Source organism: Moschus berezovskii, chromosome 22 (genome assembly GCF_049115385.1).
Source record: "Moschus berezovskii isolate FMDL1 chromosome 22, NW_MosBer_1.0, whole genome shotgun sequence".
NCBI lineage: Eukaryota > Metazoa > Chordata > Mammalia > Artiodactyla > Moschidae > Moschus > Moschus berezovskii.
In genome coordinates, this window is record NC_142481.1 from 47,880,599 (window position 1) to 47,908,125 (window position 27,527).

The 27,527-nt window shown below is 36.1% G+C and overlaps 1 protein-coding gene across 6 annotated transcripts in view; it reads right to left on the reverse strand.

Moving 5' to 3' along the window:
• The window catches only part of PHKB (phosphorylase kinase regulatory subunit beta), a 233,431-nt gene that overhangs the window by 154,487 nt on the left and 51,417 nt on the right, over positions 1 to 27,527 (reverse strand). For all 6 annotated transcript variants that reach the window (XM_055412843.2, XM_055412842.2, XM_055412844.2 and 3 more), the window contains 3 exons: positions 25,917 to 26,024; positions 22,615 to 22,695; positions 1,245 to 1,360 (listed from right to left, as the gene is read on the reverse strand). In XM_055412843.2, the coding sequence (XP_055268818.2) occupies positions 1,245 to 1,360; positions 22,615 to 22,695; positions 25,917 to 26,024 (305 nt within the window). The remainder of the gene's footprint in view (positions 1 to 1,244; positions 1,361 to 22,614; positions 22,696 to 25,916; positions 26,025 to 27,527) is intronic.

Consider the following 27,527-nt stretch of genomic DNA (forward strand, 5'->3'; position numbering starts at 1 on the left):
TGCCATTGCCTTCTCCGACGGACCACACTGGCATATATTAAATAGTTATTAAAAAGCAGAAAGGGACCTGATAAATAACTACTGAAAAGGCAAATTTTAAAAAATCACCTTTCCCAATCTTATAAACTTTCTGTCTTGAATATGACTGATAATTTGAAATGTTGAGAACTTACAGCTGAAATATAATATTTTCTTGCTATATTTAGTATTGGCCTGAATTTAATGAATTATTTCTCTCCTTTATTGTCTTCCTTACACATTGTTACTATTCTACTCCATATAAACATGCCTCATATGCATCATAAAACTTATAGAAAAGTTTGTATGTTAGTTGACCAGAGTTAAACGAGTTAAACGAAAAATCCTTTTTATTTCAATCTTTGTTATTAAAATATTCTTAAATGTGTGAGCGTACTTTCATTTGAATGTTTACTTATGCATTGTTCAAATGCTTTATAAATGTCAACTCAATCACTGCAACTTCATAAAGTAGAATACGTTATCTTCATTTTATAAATGAGGAAAACTGAGGCAGAGACGTTATACGGCAAGTAATCTGGAGCAGATTTTAGTTTTCTAAATATCTTACATCAACTTAATCTTTTTGTGTGTTATTTAGTCCTTCTTTTCAAAAAAGCAGCAGATTCCTCTTAACCAGTGTTTCCTAAACTGTTTCTCTACATTTAAGTCTCGATGATCTAAACCGACCAATAGCTGATAACCCTTAGATTATTAAACTTGACAGTGTGAAATGGATAGGACTAACTGAGCTACATTTTTCAGTTAAACAAAATATAAAGGGTGTGAGTATCTCTCATTGGGATAAAAATCAGCTCTATAACACGAAAAGGAATTTTAGATGCGATGCATTTACAACCGCTGTTTGGCAGTTTTAATGTACTTGACCTTTCAAACAGTGTCATTTCAAAGAGGAAAAAGAAAATGACTTGGTTGAGCAGAAAGGTCAAGTCTTAGATTGAATACTGATATGCGCGTCCTGACACGTTGTGAAGCTGGCAAAGACACTCATATGCTCTTTTCCTGCATCTGTTAATGGGTACTGAGAGCAGACTCTTCCTTTAATTTTAAGTGAATTTCACCTGAATTATATTAATATATAGAAAAAAAGAGAGATGAAAACTACACAGAAACCAGAGTTCCAATCTAGTTCTTTGATTTTTATTCACATTCCACACATTCAAATTAAAAATAGAAAACAAAACACTCAGAAATCAGCTAATTACCTCGAATGCAGCTCTGTGCTGCCATTATTATATTTGCTTCCTCTTTCCCAGACACCGAAGTCAGGCACCCGGTAAACTCTTTCTACACAAAATACAAGGTTCTGAATAAAAGAGACCTAAAAGAAAAAAAATGAAACATAAGGACATGTGAAAGAACAGGACTTTTAGATACTGATATTGAGATAATAATACTTGCAATCTAAAATGTCAGATGTTAAATAAGTCTAAAACTTTGGAGATAAGGTATTTCTCAGTTCTAAAATGAGTCAATATCATGTTAGATCAACCTAGAGTCTTGAGTCTATTACTCCTGGAATCTAATCTTCCTTCTGCCTTTCCTATATAGCTATAAATACCCATTTTTACACACTCAAAAACTTACAGTTCAAGATGGGCCCAACCAATAAGCTGGGAGTCACAGTTTTATGTAAATATTTCAGACATCTGATTAAATTTATACTTTCAATAGTAACTATGGAAAGCAAAGATTACAGTCAGTTCTTACTTAATAAAAGTTTATTCATGTTAATAAAAACACTATCTTATGTGGGCTACTAGTCCTAATTACAGGGTTGTTCATATAGTCATCATGTTTGATTCAATACAGAAAAATGAATATGTGCACCTGCCTACCCTTTATTTCATTATTCCTCTTAAGTGGCATACATATTCCCCCACCTCCACTCTACACACCTAATAAACAACATGTACATACTTTTAAGAATGACACGATAATAACACTAAAAACCAAGGTAAGGTTCCACTAGCAGACTAGAAACTTGACAAATTATAGGAAGAGAGAAAGCAGTAGGAAAGAACTGATTGAGAAATCAGAGCAGAGGAAAGAAAACACAGCCTCTTAAAATGATTCTCCCCTCTTCTCTAGGGTCTCTAAGTCTCCAAGCCCAGAGTCAACAAATACATTGATCAAGAGTAGATTAGGAAGCAGTCTAACCTAGATTCTCTCACAAATGATGAATGGCAGAGGCAGCTGAATCCATGACCTTTTCACTCTCAATCCCAACACAGAGATATCTGCCCTTAGAGCCTACAACAGCTCACACCTTTCAGTGAAGGAGAAAGCAACGAGGGTGCTGGAGCCTCACAGTAACAGAACAGAGCCATCTAGGTTTCAAAAAACACACATCTATCCCATCACTTCTCTATCAAACAATGGAGCATTACACGCCTACAGTAAACTTTTTCTTACTTCAAATATTAGGGAGGGTCTTCCCAGCTTTCCCAATTTCTTGTTACCTTACCTATTTCCCTGAGGAAATCCTGCTTGTATAAAAAACCTGGTGTACTTTCAATAAACCGGGTGTCTTCAGTTTTCCCCTGGTCTTTAGAGTTATTTAGATTCTATAAAACTTATACGAAATACTTTATACTTGTCAAGTAAACGAAATACTTTATACTTGTCAAGTCCCCAGGTTAAAAGCTTTGAAACCATCTAAATCCTTCTTCCTCTGATGACAAATTTCTCAAGTATATGGTCCATATACCTGCTCCTTCCCCACCTTAGGAGGACGTCAGGACCAAGACGGAGGAGACCCACAAGCAAAAACAGTTAAGCATGGTTTCCTAGAGCAGAGACTCATGAGCAGAAACTGCTTAAGAATTAGTGCTGGGGTATTAAAACCTGAACTGTAATTGATGAATTGCTAGAGGCTCAATTAAAAACTTGTGAAAGTTAAAAAACGCCCAGGGGATCCAGTTTGAAGGGGGTCAACACAATACTGTGAGGTTTACCTACAAAAGTTCAATCAAGTTCCCATAGAAAATAGCCTAAAAATTCCCCTCTGGCTTCCAGCAAAGAGAGAGGATAAGGAACAATTTTGAAATACACTGAAACATTCTGTTTTTCTTAAGACAGTCTCCACTCAGGGGAAACCCGTTAACCAAAGCCAGACCTGCTGGGCTATGAACCCTCCTGGGGTTATTACATAAATAAGGTACCCTATAACTTTTTCAAAGCAATCAAAAATTGATATTCAAAACGTATTTGGTCTTAAACCTTTCTTCAGATAAGGAATTATGGACAAGCATAACTTTTATGAACTCAGAAATAAATATTTCTTGTACTTCACACACACATAATACTGTGCTTTAGAAGACTGGACACTTAGAGGCAATAAGCAATGGCTAGAACATGAAAATAAAGATCACAACCATTTCCAAGGTCAGGGTACTTTATGTACTAATTTCAATTCTGACTCTAGTTTATGTACCCAATGTTGTTAGCCCTTTGCTCTGTCTTCACACTAATTTCTAATTTGTGCTACCTTGCTTTGAAGGCATATGTCTTTTGGATACTTTTGGAAAAAAAACTGTAGAGAAAGATTTCTAATCTGAAACAGAATCAAATGTTTTCTGTGGTATTTTCTGAATATGTTTAGCTTATGTATAAAATAATAAATCAAATATCTGAAATAGTTTCAAAACAGATCTAAATGTCACTGGAACAATTACATTTGGGAGATAGTGATCTCCTAAGGGAGATCAGTCCTGTGTGTTCATTGGTAGGACTGATGTTGAAGCTGAAACTCCAATACTTTGGCCAGCTGATGGGAAGAGCTGACTCATTGGAAAAGACCCTGATGCTGGGAAAGATTGAAGGCAAGGGGAGAAAGGGATGACAGAGGATGAGATGGTTGGATGGCATCACAGACACAATGGACATGGGTTTGGGTGGACTCCAGGAGTTGGTGATGGACAGGGAGGCCTGGCGTGCTGCGGTTCATGGGGTCACAGAGTTGGACACAACTGAGCTACTGAACTGAACTGAACTGGTGTAATGATGTGCTAACAGAAAATTCTTAATGGACTTCATAAAACTTAAGGTATATGCAGGTAAAAAAAAAGTAACAAATCAGCAAATTAAGATGGTCTTTAATTGAATATGCATTTCATCTACCTGAGCATGACTGTGTTGTTTATGGCCACCAAAAAATTTTAAACCTTATAAACCACAGGATAAGTGGGGCAGTTAGTTCCACAATGGCATTTATGGACTGAGGTTTCTTCCACCATTTACTCTATAATTCTCTGGGAGTTTTCTGAGGATGAGGGAAGGAGCAGGCAAGAGAAGAGAATTTACTTTTATCTAGTATCCACACCAATTCATGTTTTCCTCAATTCACATTATCAGTCAAAATTTCTTCAACTACTGTCTTTCCTCAATTCTCTCTATCCTTTTCATCCTTGGACCTTCTCATTCTATCCTCAATTATTCTCAAACTTTCTTTCATATTTGCTGTCTTTTAACATTCTGGATGATTTCCCAAGAATTATTTTCCAGTACATAAATTTTTTCCTCAACAATGTCCAATATGTTCATTAATGTTTTAGTTGTTCATATTTATCATTTCTAAAAATATTATTTCTCTCTAGTATATTTTTTATTCCAGCACTTCAGCCAGCTAATTCATACTACATTTAAATATCAATCTCAATGAGGATATTTCCTGGAAGAAAAGAACTTCCTTGATTCCCTAAGTCTGGATATCTTATTCATCATTTTACCCTAGCCATCTATCATTGTTTCTTATACACAGAAGTTCTTCATGAAATACTCAAACAAAATTGGCATATAATTTATACATCTGTAAACACTGACAGAAAAGCCACTGATGAGTTATTCTTGCAACTGTGTTATACTGTTACAAGTTATAACTGCAGGTACATCCAATTCTAAAGACCTTTCATCCAGAGATTTCAAAGAAAAAGTTATTTACGTCATCCTAGTAAATATACTATCAGGCTGCCTGGCTCAGGTGGTAAAGAATCTGCCTGCAATGCAGGAGACCTGGGTTCAAACCCTGGGTTGGGAAGATCCCCTGGAGAAGGGAGAAGGCTACCCATTCCCTCATTCTTGCCTGGACAATTCCATGGACAGAGGAGCCTGGTGGGCTACAGTCCTTGGGGTCACAAAGAGTTGGACATGACTGAGTGATTAACACCTTCACTTTCAGTAAATATACTGAAATAAATTACATAATCTATGCCAGTCCAGAATACTGCAACCAAGTGAAAAATAATAGCCATTTTTCAATACTGTTAAAAACCAAATAATACAACTTGATTTAAAATACCCACAAAGGCCTTTACTAATTTTTAAGTGAGCAAAGTAGAATTCTCATGATACACTAAGCAGAAAAATACTAAATTCTTCCCTTAAGATAACCCAGGCAGGCAATGTGGAGACACTGAATAAAAATAAAGGTATTTCAGAACTGGAAACCAATATCCTCAAAGAATGTTACTCACAAATCAAATATCTGAATGCAAAATTTAGCACCTCATCATTAGCGACTTCATTCCCATGGCAATTGAGAATCTGTGGCTAATAGTAACAGAATCAAAATGTACTGAAGTTGTAGAACTATGATTAAGGAACAAAAGAGATAACAGGTTACTGCAAAGGTTATTCTGTCACACTGTGGAATATTAATGGCACTTTTCTGTTTAACTCTTAATGAGAAATATCGGAAGATTATATATACTAAAGTGAAAGTGAAGCCACTAATTCATGTCCAATATCTTGCAAACAAATGAACCGTAGCCCGCTAAGCTCCTTCATCCATGGGATTTTTCAGCCAAGAATAGTGAAGTGGGTTGCCATTTCCTTCTCCAGGTGATCTTCCTGACCCAGGGAAGATCCTTATATATCTTAAGTAGCACTTAATTATATGGAAAAGGAACTGTTCAAAATTTTAATTACTTTCTCATGGAAACTTACGTTACCATATGTAAAACAGATAGCTAACGGGAAACTGCCATATGTCTCAGGAAACTCAAACAGGGGCTCTGTATCAATCTAGAGGGGTGGGATGGGGAAGGAGATGGGAGGGAGGTTCAAGAGGGAGGGGATATATGTATACCTATGGCTGATTTATTCTGACAGAAAACAACAAAATTCTGTAAAGCAATTATCCTTCAATTAAAAAATAATTTTTTTTAAAGAAAAAAAGTAAAGGAAAAAAAAATTTACTTCCAGAAGTTCTTGCTTTCCACTTACAGTGTTGCTGTTGCTCAGTTGCACAGTCGTGTCTCTCTGTGACCCCATGGACTGCAGCACATCAGGCCTCCCTGTCCTTCACTATCTCCCGGAGCTTGCTCAAATTCGTGTTTACTGAGTCTGTGATGCCATCCAACCATCTCAGCCTCTGTCGTCCCCTTCTCCTCCTGCTTTCAATCTTTCCCAGCATCAGGGTCTTTTCCAGTGAATTGGCTCTTCACATCAGGTGGCCAAAGAACTGGAGCTTCAGCTTCAGCATCAGTCCTTCCAATGAATATTCAGGACTGATTTCCTTTAGGAAATCAATCCTTTGATCTTCTTGTAGTTAAGGGACTCTCAAGAGTCTTTTCCAACACCACAGTTATAATTCTTATTTTACTAATAACTGCTAGCTATGGCTATATTATTTTCTATGTCACTTGTTTCACTGAGCCTGTGATATAATGCTGAACTGACAGTTCCATATGAGATCAATAATTGTAATAATGTGACTCTGGGTATGGGAAAAAGCAACAAGAGGAAATATTTTCCTGGACCAGGAGGCTAGTAAGACAGTGGTCCAGAGACTTTTGCTACTTGCAAGGCCTGGTCCAATTTTAGCACAGAGTGGCCCATCACTTCCCTAGACCTGGGAATGAGCATTCCCAGCACCGCGGGACACAATGGCCATGAAATGGTGTCACATGGTCAGATATGTGGCTATGAAGGGACCCTGCTGACTGGAGGTTGGTACTTGCCAGCTGCCTCTACAAAGATTACATCATGACCATTGCAAGCTGCTGACCTTCAAAACCCCCTGAAAGAAGTTCAGGGTGAAAATCAGGAATGAGGCACTCTGTGCTCTGAAAAAAAAAAAGCAAAAAACTGGCAGAACAGGCCTTCAAATAGATCTTTTCAGAAAAAAGTTTTATGAGTTCCAATTCTTGCATCTTCTCATACCTAGAAAAACAGTGATGTCATTAATGGTGAAATCTGCTTTGGCTATTAAAAAAATTTTTTTTTACATTTAAAAGTCAAAATAGAGTAGCCATGGTTCAGACATCCTGGGAAATAACTATTTCCCAGATATCCTGAAAAATGATATTATGGGTGTGATTTCAGATTAGACGCTGTGAGCTAATGTAGAACTTAATGCTACTGTAATGCATTTTTGCTTCTGTACTTTGCTTGCTGCTCGTAAAACCAAAGTTACTCCATTTTAAGATAAGGTTATTTTTAAGTAAAGATACCTAAAATTGTTTTTGAAAAAATAAAAAATAAATAAAAGCATCAATTTTTCAGCACTCAGCTTTCTTTATGGTCCAACTCTCACATCCATACATGACTCCTGGAAAAACCACATCTTTGACTATACAGACCTTTGTGAGCAAAATGATGTCTCTGTTTTTTAACACACTGTCTAGATTTGTCATATCTTTTCTTCCAAGGAGCAAGTATCTTTTAATTTCAAGGCTGCAGTCACCATCCATAGTGATTTTGGAGCCCAAGAAAATAAAGTCTGTCACTGCTTCCACTTTTTCCTCTTCTATTTGCCATAAAGTGATGTGACTGGAAGGCATGGTCTTAGTTTTTTGAATGTTGAGTTTTAAGCCAGCTCCCTCACTCTCCTCTTTCCCTTTCATCAAGAGGTTCTTTAGTTGCTCTTTGCTTTCTGTCATAAGGATGGTATCATCTTCATTTCTGAGGTTATTGATATTTCTCCTGGCAATCTTGATTCTAGCTTGTGCTTCCTCCAGCCTAGCATTTTGCATGATGTACTCTCCATATAAGTTAAATAAGCAGAGTGACAATATACAGCCTGGATGTACTTCTTTCCCAATTTGGAACCAGTCCACTGTTCCATGTGCGGTTCTAGCTATTGTTTCTTGACCTGGATACAGGTTTCTCAGGAGACAGGTAAGGTGGTCTGGTATTCCCATGTCTTTAAGATGTTGACAATTTGATCTCTTGTTCCTCTGCTTTTTCTAAACCCAGCTTGTACATCTGGAAGTTCTTGGTTCATGTACTCTTGAAGGCTAGCTTGGAGGATTTTGAGCATTACCTTGCTAGCATGTGAAATTACTGCAATTGTGCGGTAATTTGAATATTCTTTGGCATGGCCATTCTTTGGCATTACCCTTATTTCAGATTATTACAGTAATTTGGACTAATTATGAAAGTTAAATTTTATGCTATAATTTAAAAATGATCACTCAAAATGTGCTTTACAGCAAAACACAACAATATATTTTTCCGTTTCACCAATATGAACAAATTCTACTTCATAAGAAGTCATTTTACTGTTCAAATAGAAATCTCTTCTAAAATGGATACTTTCCAAGAAAGCAAGACATTCCTTATATGTAATTCTAAAGTAATTGTAATACTGTTTAATAGATTATATTATTATAAAAATTACTGATATTATATTCTTATAACATTTCAAATAAAGAAGTAAATTCATATTAAGCAATGACCATTTTATGAATTTTAGATTATTTGTATTTTCCAGTAATAAGTAAAGAGGCCATTCCAGCTTGTTGTTGTTGTTGATTTGCTAAGTCATGTCCAATTCTTTGTGACCCCATGAACTGGAGCAGACCATGCTCCCCTGTCCTTCACCATCTTCCAGAGTCCCGCTTACTATGCCTAATAAAACTGTCAATTGAAAAACTGTATCAGCTTCACTATAGTAACAATTAACATTTGTGAGTATGTCTGATGGTGACTCTATTTTTTATTTGGGTAAATAAATCTACACCAATACACTATAGTCACAAAATTTTTTTGAATTCCCCAACATTATCTTGAAATGAGAGGTTATCACAATAACAATTAAAAATCCATTTTAGTCCTATGACTACCATTTAAATATCCCATCTCTTCTATATCCTATCAAAATCACACAAGCAGGACTTCTCTAGTGGTCCAGTGGTTAAGAATCCACCTGCCAATGCAGAAGCCACAGGTTCTATCCCTAGTCTGGAAGGATGCCATGCATCCTGGGGAAATTAAACCTGTGCTTCACAACTACTGAAGCCCACGTGCTCTGGAATCCATGCGTCACAACTACTGCGTCCACACCTAAAGCCCGTGTTCCCCTACAAGAGAAGTCACTGCAATGAGAAGCCATGGACCACAATGAAGAGTAGCTTGTTGCAACTAAAGAAAACCCATGCGCAACAACGAAGGCCCAGCACAGCCAAAAAGAAAGTTTAAAAATAAAAATTTATTTATTATTTTAATGGAAAACACTTAAAAAACAAAACCAGCAAACAAAATTCAATTTTAAAGATTTCAGAAGATAAATACGGAACCAGAAACAAATTTTTATGTGTGGGAAACATTTTTATTTGGTTAATAAACCGTTATTTTTTAAAATTCAGAGACTGGTTTAGAAAAGAGCTCAAGAGACCATCTATACCAAATACGTCTTTCTAGGTATGTCCATTTTTAGCAATTATCAGAAATCATTTATATTAATAAAAGATATGCAAGGCCCTCTCTTCCAAATACTAAATAAAAAATTCTGAATCCTCTCCAATGCCTGTAAATTCAACTTAGATCACAGCAACCCAAACTAGGTGCAGTACTTCAAAAAAGGTTTACCCATCTGTGAGTAATAATTTGCATGTTAAATAACAAGTAACAATAATAAATCATAACAAAAATCATAACAAGATACCTCTAAAATAACACTTTAATACAATCTAAATTATATATACATAAGAATCACCAAGAGAAAGATGGATTATCATTTGAGGTATGAATAATGTGAAAGTTTTCAGAGAGAAAGAGAGCATGGGATGGGAGTGATATGTGGGACACAGAATGGTAGCAACGAATTTGAGTTAAGACAGTGAATTTGACTGGACTGGTCTTCTAGAGGACAATGTTCCATCAACAGGTCACCATGTTGTTCAGTTTTTAAATATCTGTGTTTATCAGTGACTAGTGATTCACGGGGTCGCAAAGAGTCGGACACGACTGAGCGACTGAACTGAACTGAACTGAAGTGACTAAACTGAACTGACTGACTGATCAATCTATATATTGGTGTGTAATATGGTTGGCTTGTTGTTCAGTCACTAAGTTGTGTCCAACTCTTTGCGACCCCATAGACTGCAGCACACCAGGCTTCCCTATCCTCTACCATCTCCTGGAGTTTGATCAAGTTCATGTCCATTGAGCCAGTGATGCTATCGAACTATCACATCCTCTGCTGCCCTCTTCTCCTTTTGCCCTCAATCCTTCCCACCATCAGGTCTTTCCCAATGAGTCAGCTCTTTGCATCAGGTGGCCAAAGTATTGGAGCTTCATCTTTAGCATCATTCCTGCCAATGAATATTTAGGAGATTTAGTTGATTTCCTTTAGGAGTGGCTGGTTTGATCTCCCTGCTGTCCAAGGAACTCTTACGAGTCTTTTCCAGAACCACAACTCAAAAGCTTCTGTGCTCAGTCTTTTTTATGGTCCAACTTTCACATCTGTACATGACTACTGGGTAAACTATACCTTTGAATATACAGACTTTTATCAGCAAAGTGTTATCTTTGCTTTTTAATATACTGTCTAGGTCTGTCAAAGCTATCGTTGGCTTAGGACGCACTAAATCTCTTTAAGACATGACCACCACCACAACAAAACAAAATGAGGTAAAATAGACTTTCTTTAATCAAGAAAAACTGAGTTTTGGAGTGAGAGAAAAGGGTAACAGAATATCTCAAGCAAAGTAATTTCCTGATTCTTATACACTTACACTGTGAAAATTCAGTACACTGTAAATGGACAAGCAAAGAAAGCAAACAACCATGTGCAATAAATAAGGCAGCCGTTAACCACATGCGGCTGATTGCCATCAACTAGTCCCAACTGAGATGAACTTTCAGTGTAAAAATTTTGAAGACCTACTACAACATAAAGAATATATAAAATATATCATTAATCTTTCCCATTTATTACACATTAAAATAAGAACATCATAGATATATTGCATTAAAATATATTATTGAAACAAATTTCATCTGTTACTTTGATTTTAGCTACTAAAAATATTTAATTACATATGTGGCTCACATTCTGTTTCGATTAGAGAGCACAACTATACAGGCTGGAGAAAGAAAGAAATGTTTTCCCAATCTGCCTGTTCAGCTAGAGGTGGCCTTACAATAGCTCTGACCAACAGGCATAAGAAGATGTCTCTTGGGGACTTCTGGAAGGCTTTTGATGTTTCTGACAAAAACGGCTACTCCTGATTAAAAGTAGCTACTACATCAACTTTATCAACCTTCCCCCCTGCTTTCTGCCATGATGCCAGTAGTTAGAGGAGCCATTCTGAGATGATGAAGAGAAGAGAAACTGATGGACCAAGGAGCTAACCATTTCCAACATTGCATTATATGAGAAAAACAAGTACCTTTCATTTAAGCCACTGCAGTAATCCCCAAAAGACATAGGATGAAATAGTCTACTATTACATAATGAACTATGATATTAAAAGGGCCAGGATGAAAGAAAAATTTCAGGTATTCATATAACAAGCTTCATTAAATATGACAACCTTAGATTTATTTAATAATAGCCATATAGCCAAAAAAATTAAAAGAGCATTTCTATGTAATCACTTGATAGTTTTGTTTTTTTTTAATTCAAAGACACTAATTTGGACATAACCAAAAATTCATTGATTGTGAAATCAGTGAAGTGACAAGCAATATCAAGGTAACAGCTGAATTCTAAGAACTTCTCAAATATACCGTTAAAAATGAATACAAATATTCAGCAAAATAAACTGTACACCAATACTACTGTTATAAAAGACACAGTGCCTAAGCAAAGTCCTGGCTTATAAAAGGTGTTCATTCAATATTTGAGAATGAGTGAACGGTAGGCATTTAGTCACACATTCCTGATACATGGTAAAGAATCTCAGATGGCCACTAAATGTGCTGTTTACAGATGCTTAAATGTGATAAAATGTTTGCAGAATGTTGAAGCTTCTTTTTTAAAAAACAGGTATATTGATGTAACAATATTATATAAATATAAGATACACAATTATTTTTTATTGCAGTTATAAAAATACATTAAGGTTAACTGAGTTTATAGAAAGAGTAAACTGCAGGATAAAAAGCTGTTGAGGGGGTGAGGTATGAATAGAAAGTTACATTAAAAATAATTACAAATGTGAATTCAATTCAGAGAATAGCAAAGATCTCAGAAAAACCAGTCATCCATAAAAGCAATAGGAATACTGACAAAAATCATAAAAATCAACTTTTTCAGAACGCTGAAACTTAAACAAGAGCTTGTAACAATGCAAGGAGCATTAAATAAAGAAAAATGACTGAAATCTTATATAAGTAGACTAAGCATTGGAATGTATTGAATTGCTCTATTTTCTATTCCCTCTCCCTTGCTTTATTGTAGCCTCATAGTAGCTATGAAAATTAGCAGAATAAAGCCACCAGAAGGAACAAAAAAGGTTTGGAACTCACCCAAATCACTGTCTTGGTAAACTGTCACTATTTGAAGAGTCTGACAGCTTCCTGGATACATTCACTCAGAGAGGTTTTCTTTAAATGATCTGACCTGGAGCTTGCATAATGAATACAGCCTTTTCCCTAGGCATATATTACATAGCTGCCTAGGCATAATGATGGAGAAGGCAATGGCAAGCCACTCCAGTACTCTTGCCTAGAAAATCCCATGGACGGAGGAGCCTGGTAGGCTGCAGTCCATGGGGTCACTACGAGTCTGACATGACTGAGCGACTTCACTTTCACTTTTCACTTTCAAACATTGGAGAAGGAAATAGCAACCCACTCGTGTTCTTGCCTGGAGAATCCCAGCGACGGGGGAGCCTGGTGGGCTGCCGTCTATGGGGGCACACAGAGTCGGACACAACTGAAGTGACTTAGCAGGCATAATGAGTGGCAGCTATTTAATATTTCAACTATCTAAAAACTTTCTTTTCAAAAGATGGGCCATGAGAAGTCCATAGTGGGCTGTGTAAATCTCCAATATATTCCTGGGAAGCCACTGGATATGCACATGTGTACAGTTGTGTTTTCCTGGCAGCTTACCTGGTAAAAAATCCACTTACATTGCAGGAGACCCCAGTTCAACTCCTGGGTGAGGAAGATCCCCTGGAGGAAGGCATGACATTCCACTCCAGTATTCTTGCCTGGAGAATCCCATGGACAGAAAAGCCTGGTGGGCTACAGTCCATGGGGTTACAAAGAGTTGGACATGAATGAGCGACTAAGCACTGCACACAGTCATGCTCATAATTAGAAAAGACCTGAGACATAATCTCACACCTCCATCTGAACTTAAAGCTTTGCAAAAGTAGGAAGTGAAGGTTAAAGGAGAGTTACATACATCTACAAAGAACTAAAGATGATATGGTGAGAACAACATCTCGCTAATAGGGAGAATCAGTAAAGATGTAGAAATTACAGTAAGGAACCAAAATTTTAAAAAATGAGTTGAAAAGGGCAATAATAAGAATTGTATTCAATAATTATACTAAAATCACTCCAAATTATTCTTGAGTCGCCATGGAATGAAATTACAAATCAATAACTGTAGAAATTACAGTAAGGAACCAAAATTTTAAAAAATGAGTTGAAAAGGGCAATAATAAGAATTATATTCAATAATTATACTAAAATCACTCTAAATTATTCTTGAGTCGCCAAGGAATGAAATTACAAATCAATAACAGAAGAAAAGTTGGAAAATTCACCAATATATGAAAATGAAACAATAGCCTGCTAAACAACCAAGGGGTCAAAGAAGATATCACAAGGGAAATTAGAAAACACACTGAGATGAATGAACATAAAACCATAATATAACAAAAATAATGGGATGCAGCTGAGCAGGCTGAAGAGGGAAATTTATAACAACAAATAGCCTGTATCTGAAAAGCAGAATGATCTCAAATCAATAACCTAATCTTCTACCTAAAGAAACTAGAAAAATAAGAGCAAATAAACCCCTTCAAATCAGAAGAAAGGAAATAATGACCACAGAGGAAATAGATAAAATAGAGAATAGAAAAACAGCAAATCAGTAAAACCAAAAGTTGATTCTTTGAAAACATCAATAAAACTGATAAATCTTTATCCAAACTGACCAAGTAAAAGAGGAGCTATGATTTAAATTACTAAACTAAGGAATGAAAGAGGAGATATTAAAGCCAACTTTGGAGGGAAAAAAAGGATTCATAACCTAGATGAAATGGACAAAGTCCTGGAGAAAGACACAAACTACCAACAATGATTCAAAAAAAAAAATCTGAATAGACACAGATTCATGGGGTCGCGGACAGTCGGACACGACTGAGCGACTGAACTGAACTGAACTGAACTGAACACACTGAAACAATAACCAAAAATCCTCACAGCAAGGAAACCCAAACCCAGTCAACTTCAGGCTTCAAGGTGGTTCAGATGGTAAAGAATCTGCCTGCAGTGCACGAGACCTGGGTTTGATCCCTAGCTCAGGAAGATCCCTTGGAGGAAGAAATGGCAATCGACTACAGTATTCTTGCCTGGGAAATAACACTGGCAGAGGAACCTCAGAGGCTATGGTCCAGGAGGTTGCAAAAGAGTCAGACACTACTCAGTGACCAAACAACAACAATAGCCAGCTTCACCAATGAATTCTACCAAATGTTTAAAATCCTTCATAAAATCTTCTAAGAAAGAGGAAGAAATGCTTCCTAACCATTTGAATGAGGCCTTTTTTAAACTAATACCAAAGTCAAGATGTTATACAAAGAAACAAAAACAACAAAATGTACACCAATATCCATTAAGAGCACTGATGTGAAAATCCCCAACAAAAACTAGAAAATGGAATGAAGCAGCATAAAAAAATTATGTTACATGACAAAGCAATATTTACCCACCAGATATTTTAGGTTGATTTAAAATAAGAGAATTTGGATTACAGTCAATAAGAACATATAAATGATGAATGTGAAGATAAAAAAGCAAAAAAATTCCAAATCAAAGTTCAGTTCAGTCTCAGTCGTGTCCAACTCTTTGCAATCCCATGGACTCCAGGCCTCCCTGTCCATCACCAACTCCCGGAGTTTGCTCAAACTCATGTCCATCCAGCCATCTCAGCCTCTGTCATCCCCTTCTCCACCTGTCTTCAATCTTTCCCAGCATCACGGTCTTTTCCAAGGAGTCAGTTCGTCGCATTAGGTGGCCAAAGTTATTGGAGTTTCAGCTTCAGCATCAGTCCTTCCAATGAATATTCTGGACTGATCTCCTTTAGGATTGACTAGTTTGATCTCCATGCAGTCCAAAGGACTCGCAGGAGTCTTTTCCAACACCACAGTTCAAAAGCATCAATTCTTCGGCACTCAGCTTTCTTTATAGTCCAGATCTCACATCCATACATGACTCCTGGAAAAACCACAGCTTTGACTGCTGCAGCTGCTGCTGCTAAGTCGCTTCAGTCATGTCCGACTCTGTGCGATCCCACAGACGGAAGCCCACCAGGCTCCCCCGTCCCTGGGATTCTCCAGGCAAGAACAGTGGAGTGGGTTGCCATTTAGACAGACCTTATTTGGCAAAGCAAAGTCTCTGCTTTTTAATATACTGTCTAGATTTGTCATAGCTTTTCTTCCAAGGAGCAATTGTCTTTTAATTTCATGGCTGCAGTCACCATCTGCAGTGATTTTAGAGCCCAAGAAAATAGTCTCTCACTGTTTCCACTGTTTCCCCATCTATCTGCCATGAAGTGATGGGACCAGATGCCATGATCCTAGTTTTCTGAATGTTGAGTTTTAAGCTGGCTTTTTCACTTTCCTCTTTTAAGAGGTTCTTTAGTTCTTTTTTTCTTTCTGTCATAAGGGTGATGTCATCTGCATATCTGAGTTTATTGATATTTCTCCTGGCATTCTTGATTCTAGCTTGTGCTTCATCCAGCTCAGAATTTCACACGATGTACTCTGTGTATAAGTTAAATAAGCAGGGTGACAAAATACAGTCTTGACATACTCCTTTCCCAATTTGAAACCAGTCTGTTGTTCCATGTCCGGTTCCAACAGTTGTTTCTTGACCAGAATACAGATTTTTCAGGAGACAGGTAAGGTGGTCTGATACTCCCAGTCTTTAAGAATTTTCCACAGTTTGTTGTGATCCACATAGTCAAAGGCTTTGGTGTAGTCAGTAAACCAGAAGTAGATGTTTCTCTGGAACTCTCTTGCTTCTTCTATGATCCAATGGATGTGGGCAATTTGATCTCTGGTTCCTCTGCCTTTTCTAAATCCAATTTGAATATGTGGAAGTTCTCAATTCATGTACTATTGAAGCCTCACTGGGAGAATTTTGAGCATTACCTGCTAGCGTGTGAGATGAGTACAATTGTGCGGTAGTTTGAACTTGAACATTCTTTGGTTTGAACATATTTATAAAAATAGTAAAAGAGGCAGGGAAAAGGACAGAAATAAAGAGATAAAAAGATATGGGACACAGTATAAGGGTTGAATATACAAGTAGCTTGGTAAAAGAAAAAAAAAATGGAGCACAAACAATATTTCAGCAGAGATATTGAAATATCTCTAGGTGAGAACTTCCCAAATCTTATCAAGATATTAAACTAGAATATTTGAAAACTTCCATATGCCCCAAGGAGCATAAATACAAAGAACCGCACAGCTAGCACATCTTAGAGAAACTAATAAAAATCAAATACAAATTTTAAAGCAGCCTGAGTAGACAATATTTTCATAGAAACAATGGAATTCAAGCTGATTTATTAACAAAAACAATGGAAGCCTAACGACAACATAATGACATATTTAAAGTGTTGAAAGAAAATAACTGTCAACCTAAAATATATTTCAAAATTAAAATGGAAACAAAGATATTTTTAAAAAAACAACAATAAATAAGGAATGGACAATGATCCCAGACAGAATATCCCAGTTAAGAAAAGCGATCATCATAATGGTACATGGGTAGGTATATGTAGTCATAAAGGGTCTGCCTGCTATGAGGGAGACCCAGGTTCAATCCCTGGGTCGGGAATATTCCCTGGAGAAGGAATTGGCAACCCACTCCAGTATTCTTGCCTGGAGAATCCCATGGACAGAGGAGCCTGGGCAAACAGACCATGGGCAAACAGACCATGGGGTCACAAAGAGTTGGACACAATTGAATGTCTAACACACAGGTATATGTATATGAATGAACATACAGTTCAATATTGATGTAAACATCAGTAATACTGAGGTTTTGTTCAGTTTAAAAATATATGCAGTATTAAAATAAATGCATACAAAACCACAATAGTAGGTAATAAGTAGGTACGTAGAGCTAAAATGTGGTAAGGTTCTTAAATGATCTATAAAGCAGAAAGCAAAGAAGAACTAAAGAGCCTCTTGATGAAAGTGAAAGTGGAGAGTGAAAAAGTTGGCTTAAAACTCAACATTCAGAAAACTAAGATCATGGCATCTGGTCCCATCACTTCATGGGAAATAGATGGGGAAACAATAGAAACAGTGACAGACTTTATTTTTTAAGGCTCCAAAATCACTGCAGATTGTGACTGCAGCCATGAAATTAAAAGACGCTTGCCTCCTTGGAAGAAAAGCTATGACAAACCTAAACAGCGTATTAAAAAGCAGAGACATTACTTTGCCAACAAAGGTCCGTCTAGTCAAGGCTATGGATTTTCCAGTGGTCATGTATGGATGTGAGAGTTGGACTGTGAAGAAAGCTGATCGCCGAAGAACTGATGCTTTTGAACTCTGATGTTGGAGAAGACTCTTGAGAATCCTTTGGACTGCAAGATCAAACCAGTACATCTGAAAGGAAATCAGTCCTGAATATACATTGGAAGGACTGATGGTGAAGCTGAAACTCCAATACTTTGGCCACCTGATGCAAAGAACTGACTCCTTGGAAAAGACCCTGATGCTGGGAAAGATTGAAAGCAGGAGGAGAAGGGGACAACACAAGATGAGAGAGTTGGATGGCATCACTGACTCTATGGACATGAGTTTTAGTAAGATCCAGGAGCTGGTGATGGACAGGGAAGCCTGGCATGCTGCAGTCCATGGGGCTGCAAAGAGTTGGACATGATTGAGTAACTAAACTGAACTGAAAGCAGTTAAAGTATAAATTTGAGTACACTCTGAAGTTGCTGTCCTTTCTAAAGTAGCCACTAAAAAATAATATAACAACTGGTATAACAACAAATTCAATAAATAAAAAAAAGTGTAAGAAGGAAAAAAGGGTACAAAGAATAGATAAGGCCAATAACAAACAGAAAGACTTAAACCAAGATATATCAATATTTACATTAAATGTATATGAACTAAGTACTCCAATTAAAAGAAAAAGATTGCCAGACTAGATTTAAAAAATAATTACTATATGATGCTTACAAAAGATACCAGATACAAATAAGAACACAGTTTTAAAATAAATGAAAGTTTTAGAAATGCCATACAAACATTAATGAAAAGAAACTGGTCTCTCAAGATAAATTTTCACAAAGAAATTTAACAGGAGTTAAAATGGGATATTTCCAACTAAAAAGTACAATAATCTCAAATCATGTGCCTGTAATTTTATAGAAACAAATACATATACATGTGTATATATTTATACATATAGATACACACATACATATTCATGTACAAGTACACACACATACATACATACTAATAAATCAGAAAATTACAGAACTAAATGGAGAAAAATAAATTCACAATCACATTTGCAAACTTAATGAACATATCAGACAAAAAAAGTACAACATGTAAAAGATGAGATGAGCATAACTAACGCAGTTTACCTAAGAAATATATAAAGCAATTTAAACCTAATGGCATTTTTGCCATGTTTCTATGACACATTAACCAATATTTACCATAGTTTGCATAACTTGCTTCCTTATCTCATCCAGGTATTCGTTCAAAAGCTCTTTTCCAGAAAAGCCTGTCCTGATAACTCCATTTAAAACAATTTTATAGTTTTATTTTCTATTTTCCCCCTTACATGCTTAAAAAAATTATGCATCAATTCTGGACATTATAGCCTATATCTAAATAGTTATTAATTCTGTTTTCCTTATTATAATACAAATTTCATGGCATTATAGACTAATATCTTTTTTCACTGCTATATTCTATTTGGTCTATTTTAGAAACTCAATAAATATTTGCCAAATAAGCATGGTTCATGCAAGAATGCATGACTGAGTGAACATGCAAAACATGAATAAGTAGGCAAACTCTGAGTCAGCCTGGTTGCCCTCAATACTTGCACATGAAGATGTCACATGACATGGGTCACTCATATCTGTACAGAATAAGCAGAGATAGAACACTATCAATAGAATGAATGGACTCTGGTGCCAGACCACACAGTTTAAATCCCAGCGCTGTCAATGACTATTTGTGTGATCCTGGACAAGTTACTTCTTGACTCTCCATTATTTTCATCACTTGTAAAATGAAGATAATAACTATACCAAGTCGATAGTTTTGTGAAGATTAAAACTGTTTATATGTGCAAAGTACTTTGAACAATGATAGCAAGTAATAAATGCTATTATGTTAAGTGTTATGTTATTATGTTAAGAGTTAACTACTACTATTATCATTATTATTGCTTCCTATAAATTTGAGAAACAAGAACAATAATACCTTTTTATTCTTAGAGGAAAACATCTATAAATAGTTTTGAGTAACCTATTCATTTTTGTGTGTACATCGTTGAAAAGCAGGAACTAAGAATATCTTGTAACACCTTAATAATTACAGAGATTTATTCTAACTATTAAAAGACAGAAACCCCTCAAGTTCAGCTTGAAAACCATTTCACATCAAAAGATAGTCTGTAACACAAACACAATAAATAGAAGCAAAAAAAAGGTCTGCAGTATTTTAAGGAGAAAACATGCAACCAAAGCAAAAGTCAAAACTCACTAAATAATAAGTTAAAAACCTATCTTTAAAATTAAAGTCTCAGTATATAAGAGAAAAAATCATATCTTAAAGTATCTAACAAAGGTCACCTAGAAACCATTGCTTAGTATGCTGGCTCCCAATCAGACCCAATGCCTACTATTTATGCCCTGTGCAGTCCCCTCTCACACTGATTTAAGACTGACCAATGTAATACAGGATACTGTAAAATGATGGAGGGTGACTCCAAGACTAGGTCATAAAAAAAGCACTGTACTTTCATCTTGCTCTTTGGAATCACTTTCTCTGAAAAAAGCCACCTGACATATAGAAAAGGCACTCAAGCAGCTCTATGGAGAGGCCTCTTGCCCACAACCATGTGAGTGAACCATCCTAGGGCCCTCCAGGCTCAGTAAAGCTTTCAGTTAACTATAAATCTGGCTGATTATTTGAATTCAACTTATGACAGACTCCATGTCAGCAACACCCTGATTAGTTTCTCCTGAATTCCTGACTCACCAAAACTCTGAGACAATAAATGTTTGCTCTTTTAAGCAACTAAGCTCTGAGGCAATTTGTGACTCATAAATAGGTAGTTTATACAGCAAGAAATTAATTCCACATGTCATCCAATCTAAAAACATTTGAAAAGATCTTCTGGGTTTTGATGGTAAAAGGTATCTTTGCAAAATAAAAAGGAAACGGCACATGATACACAGTTGGCAAAAAAGACTTCTGCAGGTTTCATGTTGAACAGACACTTACAGATTTGTAGAGTATTTTTATGTAGGAGACTTACAACCTACACACTTCCACCAAAGAGCTAAAGAAATAATCATCTGACCATTCTTGAAAAAACAAGACTTCAAACATATTTATCTAAGGGAACGGGAGTTCGCAGGATCATTTGACAAATTTCCATCAATACAACTGGTTCTATGACCACTCCACGTGTTATCCCCAGTTAATGCTATTTCCACTTAAATTCTAAGCTTGTAGAAAAATGTTTGAGGTTACTGTTTTCAAAACTGACATGATACTGTGACTTGTGATCAATCATTAAAGTACACTAAAATTAGAGTCATATAATAGCATAATACTAGAAAAGGGACATTAAAATCCATACAGGTATTTTTCCATCTTCATTTTTAATGATTTAGCAGATATAATCTAACACACAACATACAATTAGTATTTTTTAATAGTTTAATAAAAAATAAGAGCAAATCCAAAATGTAAAAGTAAAGACAAAATTTCACCTTTTGTAAACCTTTACTTTCAAAGTGTTCTTTAAGACTTAATAGTTTTGGGGTCATCAAAGTCTAAAAGGTCCCTTATTTTATTACAGAATTATGAATCTTTTCATATAATGAAGACTTTCCACAAAAACGAAGGAAAAATTAAACACAAAATAAAATCTCATATTTTTCCAATAGTCATGTATGGGCGTGAAAGAGACTACAAAGAAGGCTGAGCGCCAAAGAATTGATGCTTTTGAACTATGGTGTTGGAGAAGACTCTTGAGAGTCCCTTGTACTGCAAGGAGATCAAACCAGTAAATCCTAAAGGAAATCAGTCCTGAATATTCATCGGAAGGACTGATGCTGAAGCTGAAACTCCAATAACTTTGGGCACCAGATGCAAAGAACTGACTCATTGGAAAAGACCCTGATGCTGGGGAAGATTGAGGGCATGAGGAAGAGGGGACGACAGAGGATGAGAGGGCTGGATGGCATCACCGACTGACTCGATGGACATGAGTTTGAGTAAACTCCGGGAGTTGGTGATGGACAGGGAGGCTGGTGTGCTGCGATTCATGGGGTTGCAAAGAGTCGTACACAACTGAGCAACTGAACTGAACTTCAACTGTGACACAATTCAAAATATGTTAGCATATGGGTCTGTCTGTATGTTTGTTCAAGCATTAGGGCCTATGAAAAATATCTCAACTTTGTGATATAGTTATTTTCAAATTTCCTAATAAGAATAAGAACATGATATTTATCTTTTGAAAAAAATTAAGAACTCTACTGAAGTCAAACAAAAATAACAAAACATGATAAATGAATTTTTACTATTAAAAGGATGGGTTACAAAAAGCAACAAAAGAAAAGACTAATTCTGAGAAAATCTGGAAAGGCTTTTATTTTTATAGTTCCTAAAATTACTGAAAGTTACAAGGTTTTATTTCAGAATACCTTAAATATAGCCTTCATAGTAGAGTTTTACAACTGTTACATATCTTGTTTATTAAAGTGCTTTGCATTGATAATATAAAGACTTTTTAGCTGAGCATTCAAAATCCCTTATCTGACTATATGAATTTAAGAATAACCCAATTTACACAATTAAAAATAAGTTTTAAAAAGTAAAAGAAAAAAGGTATTCTCAGAGATGAAATTTAGTACTACAGAATTTAGGAAAATCATACCTCATCAGTGTTGTAGATAATCTGGAGTCCTGAGGAAATCATTTCCACAAGGTAAAGGAGATAGAGGGACACTGCATTTATCTGAAAACCAATAAACACTACAATAGGTTAAAGAAAACCACAAAAATACTATGCTACAAAATTAAATGTAAAAGCTAAAATTACAAGTCATTTGCTCTTGTAGTGGCATATAGAACTATTTTCTTTCCTATGAAAAATAAAGGAGCTGTGGATTTAGTTCATAATAAAATCTCAGCTTTATATATAAAACTCTAAAATCCTCAGATTCACTGTGATGGTTATTAACAGCTAATTAGGGGTATTTTCCAGTGTTCCTGCCTGGAGAATACCAGGGATGGGGGAGCCTGGTGGGCTGCCGTCTATGGGGTCGCAGAGTCGGACACGACTGAAGCGACTTAGCAGCAGCAGCAGCAGGGGTATTTTTATGACATTTGCTTTCTAAGATTTATTTTGAAACTGTAGATTTAAGTACTTCCACTTTGATACAGTTTTATCCCTTGGGCAGTTACACAATGTGAATCCAATTCAAGTGTGGGTAAATGAAAAAATTATTGGGCAGTAGCTGATCGCCGAAGAATTGATGCTTTTGAACCGTGGTGTTGGAGAAGACTCTTGAGAGTCCCTAGTACTGCAAGGAGATCCAACCAGTCCATTCTAAAGGAGATCAATCCTGGGTATTCATTGGAAGGACTGATGCTAAAGCTGAAACTCCAATACTTTGGTCACCTCATACAACGAGTTGACTCACTGGAAAAGACTCTGATGCTAGGAAAGGTTAGGGGTGGGAGGAGAAGGGGACGACAGAGAATGAGATGGCTGGATGGCATCACCGACTCTGTGGACATGAGTTTGAGTGAACTCCGGGAGTTGGTGATGGACAGGGAGGCCTGGCGTGCTGTGATTCATGGGGTTGCGGAGAGTCGGACACGACTGAGCGACTGAACTGAACTGAACTGAACTGAAGACATTAGGACTATGCCACCATAAATAACAGGCAGCACATCCTGTATTCAGAGAATACAGAACTTATATCAGCAACTGTAGGAATACAGTAATCAAACATTTAAAATATATTTATGAAAAAAAGTATTCTAAAAATGAGGCTTTTTCCCTTAGTTTATTAGTCTATTAAAGATAAACATTATATGCTCTAAACAAAAGAAGATAATAATGTCTCCTTTAACCAAAAATAAAGATTCTCATAGAATTCTGAATGGGCTACAAACATTTTCTCGAGGAAATAAGCAGTGAAAGATAAATAGCACAACATGGACAAACCTTGAAAACATTACAGTAAAGAAAGAGATCAGTCACATTAGACCACATAGTATATGATTCCATTTATATGAAATGTACAAAACAGGCTTGTTCATACAGACAGAAAATAGACTGGTAATTGCCTACAGTAGGGGTCTTTGAAGGAGATGAGGAGTGACTGCTAGCAGGTACTGGATTTCTTTCTGGGGTGATGAAGATGTTCTGCAATGTTGATTGAACAACTTTGTGAATATATTAAAGAGCTGTATACTTTACATAGGCAAATTGTATATTATGTGAATTATATCTCAATAAAGTTATCCAGTAAACAAATAAATGAGAGCAGTGAAAATTTTTCATTTAGCCAGGAAACAGTTAACTTGAGGTAAAAAACAAAGAGGAGGTAAGATATAATTTTCTTATCATATAATTCTAACCCAGAAGATTATTACCCACTAACAGCCTTGGTGCCCTGTGCCTTTGTTGACTCTCTTCCAATCCTTTCTGAATAACAGACAGAAAGTTGAGGCAGAAAATTATTTGTGCCCTAGATGCCTTGGACAAAGCTGCTGTGTGCCACCAGGGCCTGCCAGTGGGGGTGACTCTCTCAGGAATCAGGACTGTCCTGAATGTCTCTCAACTTCCCAGCACTCAAAGTCCAGTAGGTCTCAGGGTCTTGTTAAGGTCCAAGTGGGCCACAGAAAAAGATGGAGGATTCTAGTTTAAAGCATTTTATAATAGATCAACATTAACTCTTTAGCGACTTTTCTCAGAATATAGTAAGCAAGAGCTTCATCCCATTGGGTCACCCAAATATTCTCATAGAGCACTGACACTGGCCTGTCAGAAAGGATCTCAAAGAAATTTCATTTCCATTGACAGCCAACTACAGCAATATCTCAAAGAGCTCTCTGCTGTGATTTTTAGGAGGTTTCTATGAGAAAATATCAGTAACTGGCAAAATGTACGGGACTACGACCAGCATTTATTTGAAACCTACTATGTGTTAGGCACTAAGTTTAAATTCTGAGATACAAAAGTAAATGAATCATTATCTTCTAAAAACCCTATGTCAAATAGTAAACATATCTGTGAAAGCAAAAGGTACAGAAAACCTAATTACTTGAAAAATTATGAGACAGTTGAGCAACTACATATTTATGTAACATTAAATCTCCACAGAACCGGTTACAAATAACTATTAAGAGTTTCTGCTGCATAAAAATGGGGACACTGAACTTTCTGTGTTTGGAGGAGTCATTCTAAAGTAAGACGTTTCAGATCTCTAGAGAGAAAGGAACTATAAAAAGGAGATACTCATATTTTAGTAAGGAATATATGAATAGTAAGTATTCTATTCTAAAGACAACAGAACCAAATGATGAAGAGGAAGAAAATCCATTAAAGATAAATAGCATATATAATACTGTATACTAGAAACAAGGCAAAGGGGTACACAGATGTGAGAGAAAAAATGAAAACAAAATATGAAGGTTTACAGAATATTCTCAGCATATAAAATTTATATATATAATTTAAAATAATATAAAACTTAAAGAACAGAGAACTGTTTCTTTGAATTATCATTTTAGTGGTACGTTTTTAGCATCATTGAAGGCTGATTTATTAGAAATGGATGTCACGTAACAAAAACTTCTGACTTGCTGTTATATTACTGTCAGTTGTCTTTTATTCCCTAGTTCCTAAATATTGAAATTCCTCTAAATTTGATAATGAGCACAAGCTTTTGTCACTGAAAGAGCTGTAGGATCCCTTCTTCTAGATAGTAGTATTATCATTTTTGCTTTTGGACCAAGAACACAATAATATTTAATGCTCAATCACAATAACTAATTCAGTTCCACTGGGATTTCTTCATTTCATGGTTGATTCTCTACTTCCACTTTGAACAATTTAAGTTTCAAAAAATGTAAATCTAATTTTTAAAAAATGTAAATAGCCTCAAACATTCTATGATAATAGAGTAAAAACGCAGAAGAAAATGTGTAGTCTCCTCTTTTTACCTGAAGATGACCATATTCCTCATAGGAGAGGATCTCATCTCCTGTATGTACATTGAAAACAGAGTGAAGACATGTTGTTGGGCGTGGATCCTGCTTAAATTGCTGGACCTGAAATAAAATATAAAATTTAGATGATGCTACTAATTCACATTCTCATCCAAAATCAGAGATTATATATTTTTCAAGAGACTTTTTAATGGGTAAAGCTACAGCTTATAGACAGAGGATAGAACAAAGCAGAATGTTACTTTTTCTAAAGAAACAAAATAGATAAAACTCATGATTATTAATGTAACAGAGTTAACATGACTGTTAAATACTTAACTGATATTTCACAAACAACTGAAGTGTAATAGGAAGCTTGTTAATGTATCAGCATTGGCTTTTGTAATGTTTTGCATCTTATTTTAGAGTCAAATAATGGTATCCTCTATGGAACGGGATTTCAGAGACTATCCCACTGTACTGCTATTTGGAAATGCTTACATGACACTCAATGAAAGAGCGCTTCAGGCCACATTCTAACTCAATAAGTTTTCAAAACGCCAAATGCTTTTTCTTTCTCGGAGGATCACAAATTGTAACCATGCTCCTGTCATCATGTTTTCATTTCTTTCACCACACTTACTCTCATTACTAAGGCACCAATTGCAAGATAATATAGGCCATATTTTTACTTATTAACTCAACATAAAATTTAATCATTTTAGAATACTAATTAAGTATTAAATGACAAAAAGAAACAAACTCCAAGGACAAGCAGATATTAATTCAATTTTGCAAACATCTGCTTATAAAGTTATATGCCAAGTATGTCTACTACTAGTGCCCTGGAAGTATAAGATGAAGAGGAACAGAGAATGAACAGAATGATACATCAGTTCAGTTCAGTTCAGTCGCTCAGTCGTGTCCAACTCTTTGCGACCCCATGAATCACAGCACGCCAGGCCTCCCTGTCCAACACCAACTCCCGGAGTTAACTCAAACTCATATCCATCGAGTTGGTGATGCCATCCAGCCATCTCATTCTCTGTCATCCCCATCTCCTCCCACCCCCAATCCCTCCCAGCATCAGAGTCTTTTCCAGAGAGTCAACTCGTTGCATGAGGTGGCCAAAGTATTGGAGTTTCAGTTTTAGCATCAGTCCTTCCAATGAACACCCAGGATTGATCTCCTCTAGGTAAAAACAATGACTTTCTTCTCTCTTTGAAAAGATATAAATGATGATAGTATCTGAGTATTCATGATCTTGCCTTGTTTCACTTGGCTAAGGAAGCACATAGAACCATATTCTCTTTTCCATCTTCAAATTTCTTCTCATCCTTAAAGTCTTATCTTAAAAATATCTTCTTTAATAAAGTCCCTTCTGAACCCCAACTAAAATTCCTTCCTCTGGACTCCCATATCAGGGTGCTTATCCTTTATTTATTTCTCCAGTGTTTTGTTTTTATTAGTTTTCTGTATCTCCCACTATCTTTCAAGCTTCGAGAAGTTATAGTCAGTTTTTCCACATCAGGTGGCCAAAGTATTGGAGTTTCAGCTTCAGCATCAGTCCTTCCAATGAATATCCAGAACTGATTTTCTTTAGGATTGACTGGTTTGATCTCCTTG